This window comes from Rana temporaria, chromosome 1, assembly GCF_905171775.1.
Source record: "Rana temporaria chromosome 1, aRanTem1.1, whole genome shotgun sequence".
Lineage (NCBI taxonomy): Eukaryota > Metazoa > Chordata > Amphibia > Anura > Ranidae > Rana > Rana temporaria.
The window spans coordinates 201,123,951-201,138,974 of NC_053489.1; the positions used below are offsets into that span (position 1 = coordinate 201,123,951).

The 15,024-nt window shown below is 41.0% G+C and overlaps 1 protein-coding gene across 1 annotated transcript in view; it reads right to left on the minus strand.

Moving 5' to 3' along the window:
- Positions 1 to 967: 967 nt before the first annotated feature.
- Positions 968 to 15,024, minus strand: part of GALNT9 (polypeptide N-acetylgalactosaminyltransferase 9) — a 467,683-nt gene continuing 453,626 nt past the window's right edge. The window contains exon 11 of the mRNA XM_040347718.1: positions 968 to 2,780. Coding sequence (XP_040203652.1) covers positions 2,634 to 2,780 — 147 coding nt within the window. The 3' untranslated portion in view covers positions 968 to 2,633. The remainder of the gene's footprint in view (positions 2,781 to 15,024) is intronic.

Consider the following 15,024-nt stretch of genomic DNA (forward strand, 5'->3'; position numbering starts at 1 on the left):
TTGAATTAATTTGATACTATTACATACAATAAAAGGGCTCAACTGAAACATAGGCCATTAGATGCTGGTTATGAGAAGGGGGTATGGTCGCTACCACGTCTCTCTTGGGATTTGGTAATTCAATTAGGAATATGGATGAAATCTTATATTTTATTTATCATTATATATTTTATCAAAAATTTCATTAAGATTCTTTTAAATAACGAGAAATTAAAAAGTTATGTTTTAACTTTGATGTATTTGTACGGTTGCCTTTAAAATGTCACCTTAGAGGTTAAAATGTGTATATCATAATTGTTTTATTTTTCTGCAATTGTATGTGCATTCTTTCTGTTTAGTAAAGCAAACATTTATTACACCACAGAGGTTTTTTTCTTATGCTTCCTTGCTTATACCGCAAAGTAACCTTAATAGACACAAAGCAAAACACATGGTCAGGGTAAATGTGTAACAAATACTTGTGTATACTGCTCCATAAAACCCAAATTAAGCTTTATGGTGCTGATGTACTAAATGAGTTGAGAGTATTCACACAATAAAATGAATATTTGCTTCAATTATTTAATCATGTGAAAAACAAATACGTGTTTATTTATTTCACCTGCACAATTGCATAATTGAAGTGAATATTCACACAATGTATTCTGTGAACATTCTCAAATCCTTTAGCAAATCAGCCCCCATGTATTATATCCATAAAAAAATGCTTTATAAACTGATAGCAGCAAAAGTAAAATACCACATACAGTAGCTCCTATGATTTTCTCCAATTGACATATTTCCTTTAAGAAATGCAGGCTTCTACATTGCTGTAAGGATTGGTCAGTAATCTTTGCTCAAAATCATTCATCTGGAAATGTACAGAAATCACACTTTAAACATTCAGCAAATGTACATTTCAGTAAAAGCTAAAGTTCTGGAAACATAAGTACCTTGAAATATGGGTCTTTGTGATCCTGGCGCATCAAAGGCTTCAAAAGGTTATTTTATTTCCCCATCTTTGTACATGTCTGTATAAAAATTGCCATGTTCTGGGCATATATACATATTTATGAGGTCCATAGATTATAGCTGTTATCATGAGGAGAATATGTACAGATAACCATACACTACCCTTCAGATGTTACTCAGGCTGTTTTAGACCAGTTGTAGACTCTTTTTATAGTGCATGACAGGTGCAATAACAACATTTTCTGCCAGACCACCCTGAAGCCATTTAAAAAGCCACAACTTTGGCTAAAAAATTGTTGTGATGTTATCGTATGCCACCTGAGTCCTCCTTTTAGCCAGGTAGAATAATCACTGCCATGAGATCATTTCTTTCCCAAACGCACTTAGTAAGTCATCTGTACCTTTACTAAATAAATTTTGGCAGGACACAATCTCCGGTAGACATTTTAATTATTTGAAGAGTTTCAGGGATGGAAAGGATAACCCAAATAACATTTTGTTTTAAAATGCCCTCTCTGGCAATTCATATACTAGTCCAGGCAGCGTGAATTACAACTTTATCTCCAGAAAAGTGAAAAATGCTTTTTTTTTCTAATGATCACACAATAATCTCCATTGGACAAGTGTAAAAGAGACTGAAAATACACTTTTTTATCATTTGTATAGTAAAATTTAAAAAAGCACCCTTTAATGCTTTTTTTTTAAACCCAAAAATATTATAATCAAGGTAATATCTGCGTTTATTAAAACTCAGACATCATATTCAGAGAGTTTATTAAATTACCTTTTTTTTGTATATTTCCTTTTTGTCTATACCAAAATAGTTTCCATGAGACATGCTAATTGATGTTAATATACTAATTGAAGCGTATTCTTTATCCCTAGTGCATCAATTATTGTGTCAGTTGAATATTGATTGAGCTTTCATGTGGCACAACACTGATGACTAAATTAAGGACCTGCACCTAGAGACACGAAGTAGAGTGATACTGATGTTTAAAAACTGTAGAGATACAGGAGAGGAACATAGTAAATGCCACTGTGTGTATTCTGTTTAAGTTTCATCTAATAGGAGAAAGCTGTTTTTTTTTTATCCGTGGACGTTTATACATTTTAGTATTTTAGGAAACTATTGTTGTCTATTTGTTTTGAACAGTATCTGCATTAAAGACACGTCAGACCTTTTTGCTGACCTCCTTCCATTACCAGAAAACAGGCTCCTTGCCCACTGGTGATTATTGCTGCCTTGCATTTGCATTTTATTTACATATAATTTAGCACAAATAATCACACATGCTAATGTGAGGGATGTCCTGTTCTCTTGTGTAGGAAGTACAATTTAAAAAGGCACATGATAATTCATTGTAGGAGTTGTGCACCAGTCTGTAACACAAAATCTACCAGCAGTAAGAATCCTTTCCATGCTATCCTCCCAAAGTACATTGGGATTCTTCTCATCATATAAATCTCAATTTTCAAAGGGCTCCGTCTGACTCAACTGTTTGATGTCTCCACACAAGATCCATGACAGTCAATCCACCAGGTGGAAGGACTATTATCATGTTATGTTCAGTGGTCTATGAGCAGATGATAGGGAATGTCCCCTTTCCTTGTGTAACCAAGAAGGCATTTCTTTATGTGTATTCCAGGTCTGGGTTGAGCACCTCTTCATAATATAGGTATCAATTTCGTCCATGTTTTATCCAGTTTCTTATAATCCATTTCTGTCCTGAACACCTCTGGACCACCAGTCTTAGTCCAAAGTTAGCGTCCTTTGACATCTCCACCTCCAGGCAACGACCTGTGTCTCTGCTGACAATAGGGCTATTCTGCATAAAAGACAAAACAAATATTGTATGATATTGTATGTACTTCTAATATATGGTTTTATGTTTTACAGTCTGAATAAAGGAAAAATCAGACAACAGCTTATCCTAAAACCACATGTGCTTTACAAATGAGGGAGCCTCACGAGGGAGCTGTGTGGGGTGGTGCATGATTTTTTTTTTAATCAATTAAACTCTTTTTTAAATAAAAAGAGAGACGTATAATACAAAAATCAATGCATTGAACGGTGGCACATAGTATCACAAAGCAAAACAAAACTGGGAAAGGTACCCATGTGAAACAAGCCAAATAGCCATAAGGAGTAAGACCCAAGATTATCTTGCAACATGAAATCCAACCATGTGTTAAGCCCTGTACACACGCTTGGTTTTCTCGGCGGTAAAAAGTCAGCTGAGAAAACCGAGGGGAAAGCCGAGAACCCGGCAGGAAAACTGCCATGGAGCTTTGGCTGGGAATACCGGCCATGTGTATGCTCCATCGGCACTGCCTCGCAGTGTTTCCCATAGGAAAGTAGTAGATCTGGTGGAAAAAAAAACGCCCGGAATCCCGGCGGTAAAATAGAGAGCAGGTTCTCTATTTTCCCGCTGGGAAAACACTGAGGAACCATACACACGTCTGGTTTCCCAGGCAAAAGCTCTCCTGTCAGTTTTCCTGCCGGGAAAACCGGTTGTGTGTATGAGGCTTTACACTCAGCAAAGGTTGCCAAGACTAGTGTTACATATGTACAGTATATTCCAAAATGTAAAGTACAGATAAGTAATAGAAAATACAGAACAGTGCTTGCAGTGTATACATAAAGAAAAGAAAGCAATGAACTTTTATAGTTAGCACTTATGCATTCTCAACATCATCACTGATGCAGTTAGAAGCTTGATCTAGCCACCTATCTCATATCTTATAATATTTAGACGGGCAAGCTCCAAGCTCTATGGGTATATGTAAATGACTTTCTTATAAGGCAATGCAAGATTGATGGTGGTTATCCACTCCTGAACTGGTGGTGGTAGGGCCCTGGACCATACCCTGGCAATCAACATGTGGGCAATAAAAGGGGCGGTGCATAATTGCACCGATCAAATGGGATGCAATGGTGTCAGTATATTTTTATAAAATATAAATTCTATTCCCGTAACATTTAAAAAGAATCTCCACTTACATATTATAGTGATGGGCTTGGTCAAGTAAAAATTCCCTCAGTCTCCTTGTTTTTTTTTGGTTAGACAGTTACATATTGTGCCTTATATGCACGGGGTGATTTATTAATTTCATCCTATCAGCGGTTAGTTACATGCAGTGCATTAATGTATGAAGATATGGAAATGTTTTAATTATTTTAAGTAGTCTTCAAAAAGGCTTGACATCTGTACTCTGTAATAAAAAGAATTGTTAGGTTTGCTTTTACCATGGTGGCTAATCCTGTCGGTTTAAAGATTTGCGGTCCTGGAGAATTTTATGGCATAATTTAAAAAAAAAAACATATCGCACTGCATGGCCTTTGAACGTTGGCCTGCAGCTTAGAAGGGCTGATAAGGGCTTTCAATAAGTCATTTTAAAAGAGGGTGTGGGCAAAGAGAAACCATCATGTTAGTTTATTGGAGCTGCTGTATGGAAAAAGCTGTATGGAAAAACTAGAGAGAGCTGACAAAGGTCTTTGGGCCAGATTCACAGCCAGCGGGCGCAACGTAACTTTTCTGATTTAAGTTACACCGCCGCAAATTACACAAGTTAGTGCCCGATCCACAAAGCACTTACCTGGAAATTTGCGGCAGTGTATCCTAAATTAGGCGCGCTCCCGGTATGGAAAAAGCTGTATGGAAAAACTAGAGAGAGCTGACAAAGGTCTTTGGGCCAGATTCACAGCCAGCGGGCGCAACGTAACTTTTCTGATTTAAGTTACACCGCCGCAAATTACACAAGTTAGTGCCCGATCCACAAAGCACTTACCTGGAAATTTGCGGCAGTGTATCCTAAATTAGGCGCGCTCCCACGCCGGACGTACTGCGCATGCTCCCGACGCTATTTTCCCGACGTGCTTTGCGCAAAGTTTTTTTTTTTTTTAAATTGGACAGCGACGCGGGAAAGACGGGTACACTTTTACATGGTGTACTAACTTTACACTTTGTAAAAGGTACCCTATCTTTGCGACGGCAAACTAACACTTACGGCGACTTAACGAAGGGAAAAAGCTTTGTGGATCTCCGTAAGTGCTAATTTGCATACCCGACGCTGGTTTATGACGAGAACTCCCCCCAGCGGCGGCCGCGGTACTGCATCCTAAGATCCGACAGTGTAAAACAATTACACATGTCGGATCTTAGGGATATCTATGCGTAACTGATTCTATGAATCAGCCGCATAGATAGAAACAGGGATACGACGGCGTATCAGCAGATACGCCTGCGTATCCCTTTTGTGAATCTGGCCCTTTGTTTTTCATTTTATTTTGTGGGTCATTTAAGGTCGGAGATCACTTTTGTCTGCTATCCCATATAAAACAAAAAAAAAGCAGGTTTTTGTCTCAGGAGTAGTATTTTTGGGCGGTATTCATGTCCTTTGTGTTTTTTTTTTACTTTTAAGTTATGTTGATAAGTTTGGGGTGGGTAAAGGGCAGCTTTTACTTGGTTTTGACTATCTTTTCTTGAAGCTGCCTTTAGTTTGCTGCATGCTACTTCATTGATGGAAAAAATATTCTAAGTGCAAGAGCAGTGTGCATCTAAACCACCTCACACTATAACACTCACATTCACCACATCTATTTTCACCATAGTGAAAATAGAATTTAGACATATGCCTATAATTCCTGATTAAAACTGCCCTTCTGCTCAATTTACCACTGCTATACCCTCTACTTCTCTACTGTATTTTAATTATTGAAGAAAACCCCCCAGCTAGTGATATATGTCTCGAGTAAACCTGGGCCTAGCCTTGCTCATTAAAATTGGCTTGCTGCTGGGCAATTTTACATCACACTGCTGCAGTGGCTGCTGGTGTTTTTTTTTTTGGGGGGGTTGGCAAACGACAACCAAACCCCCCCCCCAAGAGGCTGGCAGCACCTCCCCCCTGCTGTCTGACGGTCGTCCAGCACTTACCCCATTTAAATGGGGAGCGGCTTGTGTCCTCTCCTCCATTGCGGCAGCTTCCTGCGTGGTCCTCCCCCTAGGCATTCAAATGGGATTCACTTGCTACCCGTGAAGGACCGGATCACATTTAAAGCCCTCTGCCTGACGCACAAATGTGTACAAGGAATAGCTCCCCAATATTTATGTGAGAAAATAAAATACCACAACCCCAATCGCGTTCTCCGATCAACTAACCAAAATCTACTTCAAAACCCACAAGACCAAAGGAGAACGAAGATTTGCAGTCCAATGACCCCGACTGTGGAACGCATTACCAACCAATATCCAAACAGAAATGAATCACCAGGCCTTAAGAAAAAAACTCAAGACCCACCTATTCTGAAGGCCAAATTAGAAGGAAATGGATAGCAAGCATCTTGAGGCGATTCAGTTCGCATTTGTAGCGCTATACGCGTTTTTCATTTATTCATTCATTCAACTAGTTGTAAAAATGGATAGAATTTACTTTCAGAATCAGCCCATATAGAATTCATTGAGATTCCCCCCCTCATCAGATTCTCAAATTTCAAACAGGGTTTGCCAAACACTACTCACCAACCAATGCCACACAATTTTGTAATTTTCCTTAGATATAAGTTTGCAATCAATGCTTATGGAACAGAATTTAGGAAAGAGATGCTCAGACATTAGAGTTACTGTATGTTTATGTAATATATGCACTACTTTGGCATGTGTTGTAATTGAATATCTTTGTGGAACAGACATATTTATAAGGCGGATGTTCTTTATTTTTCTACCCAAGCCAAGCATTGAACTTCAACACAATTCAATCTTTTGCTTTGAGCAAGGAAAGCGCCAAACACTCCTATCAGAAAATGTACTTGACTCAAAAGCTAAGGCTTTATACAATTTTCTTGTTCAATTTCCCTTAGATTTACCTTCAACTTGTTAGTTTAACCACTTCCCGACCGCCTGCCATACATATACTGTACTATTCTCTATTAGGCAAAATCACATACCTGTACTTGATTTTGTTAATAGCCACTGGGGGGCGTGTGCTGATTGGCCACAGAAAGATCAGTGGTCTGCCGATGTAAACAACAGACCACCATGCTGTCAGGCATGGACACTCTGACTCTGATCTAGTGTTCCTGCTAATCAGGAACACAGATCAGAGTGTCCATGCAGTGAGCCCACCCCCACACAGTTAGATACACACTGCGAGAACACTGTTAACCCCTTGATCACCCCTGATGTTAAAGTGGAGGTCCGCCTAAATTTTTTTTTAAAAGCCAGCTGCTACAAATACTGCAGCTGCTGACTTTTAATATATGGACACTTACCTGTCCAGGGTGCCCGCGATGTCGGCAGCCAAAGCCGTTCAGTCGATTGGCTCTCGGCTGCCCCCGCCGCCATCCTCGTGACTGTACGCCCCTTGAATAAGATGACAGGCGTCTCAGCCAATCAGGTTGGCCGGTTCTGGCTACCGGTAACCTGATTGGCTGAGACGCCTGTCAGTCATCGCGGGCGGGAGAAGACATCGTGGGACGTGGATGCCTAAAACCAGTAAAGGTAAGTGCCGGGCGGTGGGGGCCTAAAAGCAATTTACAGGGCACAGTGGGGACAATTGGCACAGCGGCGACCATTTAAAGGGCACAGTGGCTGCGTTTAATGGCATGGCACAGTGGTGACAATGTATGGCACAGTGGTGACAATGTATGGCACAGTGGCTGAGTTTAATGGCATGGCGGCACAGTGGTGACAATGGATGGCACAGTGGTGACAATGGATGGCACAGTGGCTGCGTTTAATGGCATGGCACAGTGGTGACAATGGATGGCACAGTGGTGACAATGTATGGCACAGTGGCTGCGTTTAATGGCATGGCACAGTGGTGACAATGGATGGCACAGTGACTGCGTTTAATGGCATGGCACAGTGGTGACAATGTATGGCACAGTGGCTGCGTTTAATGGCATGGCACAGGGGTGCAAATTGATGGCACAGTGACTGCATTTGATGGCATGGCACAGTGACTGCGTTTAATGGCATGGCACAGTGGTGCGAATTGATGGCACAGTGACTGCATTTGATGGCATGGCACAGTGACTGCGTTTAATGGCATGGCACAGTGGTGCAAATTAATGGCACAGTGGCTGCATTTGATGGCATGGCACAGTGGTGCAAATTGATGGCACAGTGGCTGCATTTGATGGCATGGCACAGTGGTGCAAATTGATGGCACAGTGGCTGCGTTTGGCATGTAACAGTGGCTGCGTTTGATGGCATGTAACAGTAGCTGCGTTTGGGCACAGTGAGACTGCAATTTTTTTTTCCTTTGCGCCCCCCCCCAAAAAAATTGAGCACCAGCCGCCACTGGCGGCGTCCCGGTGTCATTTATACTGTCAGTACATATTTTTAGCACTGATCACTGTAATAATGTCACTGGTTCCCAAAAAAGTGTCAAAAGTGTCAGCTAGGTGTCTGATCTGTCCACCGCAATGTTTCAGTCCCGCTAAAAATCGCTGATCAACGCCATTACAAGTAAAAAAATAAATAAAAATAAAATGCCTTAAAGATATCTCCTATTTTATAGATGCTATAACTTTTGCGCAAACCAATCAATATACGCTTATTGGTTTGTTTGTAAATTAGATTTTTTTTTTTAATGTATTGGATATGTTTTATAGCAGAAAGTAAAAAATGTCAGCAAGACGTAGATCCTACAGATCTAAGTGCTGGCTGTTGCATGGTCAATGCACATTTGTATATTGCTGCTAAATTACCCCTAGTGAATGAACATATGGCCTGTTTATTAATATGTGCAAAGAGTGATGATGTGTTGGATCCCAGAGCTCCTAATCAGATATCGGGTTTCATTTGTCTGACTACATTAGACTAGCAAATGCTGAAATTGTATTGATCACTGGGGGTTTTCCCGCATTGACAATAACACAGTTGTAAAGACTAGAGATTATGGAACATGCGATTGCTGAAAATGTAATCATAATAGAGGTCTTCTACTGTCTGTTTATCTCAGTCATCAGAGGATGCCTGTTTGCTTGCTGCTTAACCACTAGAGTACCGGGCCATCGTCAAATGACGGCTCCACGGTTACTCTGAAAATTCAACAGGACGTCATTTGGCGTCCTGTATTCTTGCGGCCACTGGGGGGCGCGCGAGCGCGCCGGCGGCCGCGCGCGCGCGTCCGGCGCGTCCCCGAGATGCCGATGCGCGTGCCTGGCGGTCGCGATGTCCGCCAGGCACTCGGAATCGGCGGCTACAGGGACAAGACGTGGAGCTCTGTGTGTAAACACAGAGCTCCACGTCCTGTCAGGGGAGAGAGGAGACCGATCTGTGTCCCTTGTACATAGGGACACAGCATCGGTCACCTCCCCCAGTCACCCCCCTTTCCCCACAGTTAGAACACAATTTAGGGATACATATTAACCCCTCCCTCACCCCCTTGAATGCCAGTCACATTTATACAGTAATTAGTGCATATTTATCGCATTAATCGCTGTATAAATGTGAATGGCGCCAAAAACGTGTCAAAAGTGTCCGATGTGTTTGCCGCAATGACACGGTGACAGTAAAAAAATCGCAAATCGCCGCCAATACTAGTAAAAAAATTAATAAAATAAAAATGCCATAAATCTATCAGCTATTTTGTAAACGCTATAACTTTTGCGCAAACCAATCAATATATGATCATTGCGATTTTTTTTTACCAAAAATATGTAGAAGAATACATATCGGCCTAAACTGAGGAAAAAAAATGTTTTTTTTTTTTTAAATTGTGATATTTATTAAATAAAAAAGTAAAAAATAGTGTTTTTTTTTTAAATTGTCACTCTTCTTTTGTTTATAGCGCAAAAAATAAAAACCGCAGAGGTGATCAAATACCACCAAAAGAAAGCTCTATTTGTGGGAACAAAATGATAAAAAAATTGTTTGGGTACAGTGTAGCACGACCGCGCAATTGTCATTCAAAGTGCGACAGTGCTGAAAGCTGAAAATTGGCTTGGGCAGGAAGGGGCGTAAGTGCCCAGTATGGAAGTGGTTAAAAGGACAGAAGACAGAGGCAGTGCTGAATATAAAATCATTGGTGGTTCTCAATGATCTATGCAGGGATCTACATAGCGAACAAATGTACTGATTTTTTTCTGTACGCCATAAACGAATACTGCCCAAATTAGCAACAGGGCATCCGCACCCCTCCTTTACTGAGAAAGATAGAAAAAAAAAAAAATATGACAAAGTTGTGAAAGAATTCCAACATTTGGAAAATGCTGGCAGCTTGGCATTTTCAGTACACCGACACTCTGGTTTTAAGTCACTTATCTGGATGAAGTGTGCTGTGGACACCGGAGCTAAAAAAAGTGTTTCCATGAGATTTGTCACCACCCCACCTACAACCAACCCCTTCCTTTCCTATGTTGTCTTTATGGTTAACTTCCTTAAAGGGGTTGTAAAGGGAAAAAAAAAAATTCATAATAAGCATCCTTTACCTGCAGACATTCCTCTTTTCACTTCCTCATTGTTAGTTTTTGCTCAGAAGTTGCTCTATTTCTTCTCTGTTCTGTTCACTTCCTGCTTGTCTGATTGTTACTCACCACCGTGAAGGGAGGCTTTACTGCGGTGGTCAGTAATGTGCTCGCCCCCTCCTGGGAACTACATCTGTGCGGCAGGACGCTCTCTACGTGTTAGAGACTTCAAGGAGGTGTGAATTACTGGGCGTGCCGCAATGCATACTGGGAAATGTAGTTCTTACATGAACGAGTGCCGCAAACCAGGAAGTGAATGAGAGAACAGAAACTAGAATGCCGGAGGTGATATAGATGAAGGAATTAATTAGGTATTTACTAGTTTTTAAACAGGATCATTACACTATTCTGTCTGTCTACCTTGCAGACATTAATTTTAGGCAACATTTTTTTTTTTCCTTTACAACGCCTTTAAGAGCACTTTTACATTGGGGGCCACCCACCCGATTTCTAACATTATAGCCTGACAGGGCTGTACACATGCCATGCCCACAATGTTTGCACCAACAAATTTAATGTTGCCACAGCAATTTTATCTTGGGCTGCACCTCATGTCAAACTTGCCCATTAAGAACAATGGGGCTGCACTGCAAAGCAAGCCAACAGTAGGGCTTCCTGAATGCCTGTAACACTGCCCTCTGAAAAGCAATCCACCACAGAAAACTTTTCAGAGTGTGGTAAGCATTACCGCCTGTCTGGAAGAGTCCTAATTGAATTAGTATAATAAAGTACAGATCCTCTCTGCTGTTTTTTTTTTTTACTGTTATTACGTCCTGTCCTTAATCAAGCTCATATCTCTTCTCTCTCCCTTTGTAGTGGCTTTACCTTCATTGGGGTATTGTCACCCACATTTGTCTTCATTATGGCTATGGTACCTGGTGATTGGTTGGTGCTTGAGCACAAAGACTGAACAGATGGTTTTGGTTACAATTTTAATGTCGGTATTGGTAGAAAAAATATTGTGCTTATTCAGTGGAAATCAAGCAGGCAACTATAGGTGTTATACTGGTAAAGGCCTAGTATAATACATTTTAAAAGTTATCATATTCTTATTTAGGCTCAAGCATGGTGGCTAAGTGGCCTGGCAGCACTAGGGTTATCAGTTTGAATCCCTACCACGGCACTACCTGTTTGGAGTTTGCATGCTCTCTCTGTGCCTGCGTGGGTTTCCTCTGGGTACTCTATAGATGTGCTGGTAGGTTAATTGGCTTCAGTCTAAATTGGCCCTAGTGTGTGTATGTATGAATATAAGTTAGTGACCTTAGATTGTAAGCTCATTGAGGGCAGGGATTGATGTGAATGTTCAATAATATGTGTAAAGCGCTGTGTAAATTGACTGCGCTATATACAGTGGGGATCGAAAATTTGTATTAATGTGCATAACGAAGCCAAGGAAAGATGGAAAAATCTCCAAAAGGCATCAAATTACAGATTAGACATTCTTATAATATGTCAAAAAAAGTTAGATTTTATTTCCATCATTTACACTTTCAAAATTACAGAAAACAAAAAAAAAAATGGCATCTGCAAAAGTTTGGGCACCCTGCAGAATTTATAGCATGCACTGCCCCCTTTGCAAAGCTGAGACCTGCCAGTGTCATGGATTGTTCTCAATCATCGTCTGGGAAGACCAGGTGATGTCAATCTCAAAGGTTTTAAATGGCCAGACTCATCTGACCTTGCTCCAACAATCAGCACCATGGGTTCTTCTAAGCAGTTGTCTAGAAAACTGAAACTGAAAATAGTTGACGCTCACAAAGCTGGAGAAGGATATAAGAAGATAGCAAAGCGTTTTCAGATGTCAATATCCTCTGTTTGGAATGTAATTAAAAAATGTCAGTCATCAGGAACAGTGGAAGTTAAAGCAAGATCTGGAAGACCAAGAAAAATATCAGACAGAACAGCTCGCAGGATTGTGAGAAAAGCAATTCAAAACCCACGTTTGACTGCACGATCCCTCCAGAAAGATCTGGCAGACACTGGAGTTGTGGTACACTATTCCACTATAAAGAGATACTTGTACAAATATGGTCTTCATGGAAGAGTCATCAGAAGAAAACCTCTTCTACGTCCTCACCACAAAAATCAGCGTTTGAACTTTGCAAATGAACATATAGACAAGCCTGATGCATTTTGGAAACAAGTTCTGCGGACCGATGAGGTTAAAATAGAACTTTTTGGCTGGAATGAGCAAAGGTATGTTTGGAGAAGAAAGGGCACAGCATTTAATGAAAAGAACCTCTGTTCAACTGTTAAGCATGGGGGTGAATCAATAATGCTTTGGGGTTGTATTGCAGCCAGTGGCACAGGGAACATTTCACAAGGAAAAGGGAAAATGGAGTCAAAAAAATTTCAGCAAATTTTGGATGGTAACTTGATGCCATCTGTGAAAAAGCTGAAGTTAAAGAGAGGATGGCTTCTACAAATGGATAATGATCCTAAACACACCTCAAAATCCACGGGGAAATACATCAAGAGGCGTAAACTAAAGGTTTTGCCATGGCCTTCACAATCTCCTGACCTCAACATAATTGAAAATCTATGGATAGACCTTAAAAGAGCAGTGCGTGACACACAGCTCAGAAATCTCAAAGAACTGGAAGACTTTTGTAAGGAAGAATGGGCAAAGATACCTCAAACAAGAATTGAAAGACTCTTGGCTGGCTACAAAAAGCGTTTACAAGCTGTGATACTTGCCAAAGGGGGCAGTACAAGATATTAACTCTGCAGGGTGCCCAAACTTTTGCAGACGCCATTTTTTTGTTTTCTGTAATTTTGAAAGTGTAAATGATGGAAATAAAATCTAACTTTTTTTGACATATTATAAGAATGTCTAATCTGTAATTTGATACCTTTTGGAGATTTTTCCATCTTTCCTTGGCTTCGTTATTCACATTAATACAAATCTTTACCTGGGGTGCCCAAACTTTCCATCCCCACTGTAAGTACCTGAAATAAATAAATAAATAAAAGGTCCACAGCTAAAATTTCCCACACTGCAGTTTTTTGGTTTTCCATACTATTAGGATTGACCAGATTGTTACTGTGTGGGTGGTATCGGGGGGTTGATTTGTGGGGCACACAACCCCATGCAGTACTTTCAAAATATTAGTATTTAAAGTGTACGTAAAGCCAAAATTTCCTTGGAAACAATGGGCATATTGCACTGGCTGCAAGAGAGGAGAGGACAATGGTGAGCATATGTGAGTTGAGGGAATTTACATAGATCACAGGAAACCTATAATAAGGGAAATATGAAGCTCTGCTTCTTTAAGGTCAAGGTCACTGAGAAATGACAAATCACATTCTATGGATCTGTGATGCTGCTGATGCTTGAAAATCCCCCCACCATTGTTTGGAACGCTAGTCTTAGGAAGGCAGCTCTGACATGAAGAAGCAAAGTCCTGCCCCTATAGCAAGATGGTCACCTCCACAGAGACACAGCACAGAACAATAAATAGTAAGTCAGTGTGTAGACAGGTGGCAGGCTGCAGTATATCTGCCAACCTGAAGGTAGTGATGTGCTGTTCCTTCAGGCTGGTAGGAGACCATAGAGGACTATTCTGTCTCTATCATGGGCTCTAGGCAGCCATCTTGGGGAGACAAGCCTCCCCTATTGGGTGGTCATTATATACAAGATTTGGGCAGACGACTTGACTTAGAGTGTGGTGTAAGTTAGGAGCAAAGCCGTGCTGATTAAAGGGAGTGTAGGAGCAGCATTACAGAGAGGTACCTGATAAGGAGGGAAACAATGAGTTTCCCATTTCAGGGTGTCTTTTTTATCAGCTTCTAGAAACAGTCTTTCTCTGACAGCCAAATATCTGCAAGAACTTTTGGGGTTTGCAGTGTGACCCAGTGGTACCCTAACCTATTCAAGGGAGATGATCCTACAGTATTTTGTGTCTTGTAATTGTGTGTTATATTACTTCTAGAAAAGTGCTTTGCTGATAAACACCACCTTCTCTGTGTGTAGTACCATTGCTATAACTGCTTTGTTGTGTGCCTATTCTTTTTCTACATTATAAATCATGTTTAGATAACTCTGTGTGGGGATTTATACAATTTCTCGGGTACACGAATTAGGCCCCACCTACAGGTAGTTACATAGTTACATAGGGCCAGATTCACAAAAGAGATACGACGGCGTATCTCCTGATACGCCGTTGTATCTCTGTTTCTATCTATGCGACTGATTCATAGAATCAGTTACGCATAGATATCCATAAGATCCGACAGGTGTAATTGTTTTACACTGTCGGATCTTAGGATGCAATACCGCGGCCGCCGCTGGGGGGAGTTTGCGTCGTAAACCAGCGTCGGGTATGCAAATTAGGAGTTACGGCGATTCTCGACAGATTTTTGCGTTCGCTACGTCGCCGCTAGTCTAGTTTCCGTCGCAAAGTTAGTCGTTTTTTTTGGTGCCCTAACTTTAGTCAGCAAACGTATTGCTGTCTAAAGTATGGCCGTCGTTCCCGCGTCGAAATTTAAAAATGAACGTCGTTTGCGTAAGCCGTCCGGGAATACGGAATTACACTACGCGCGACGCCGTTCGAAAAAATGAGTCACGCCGGGAATTGCGCAACTGAGCATGCGCAGTA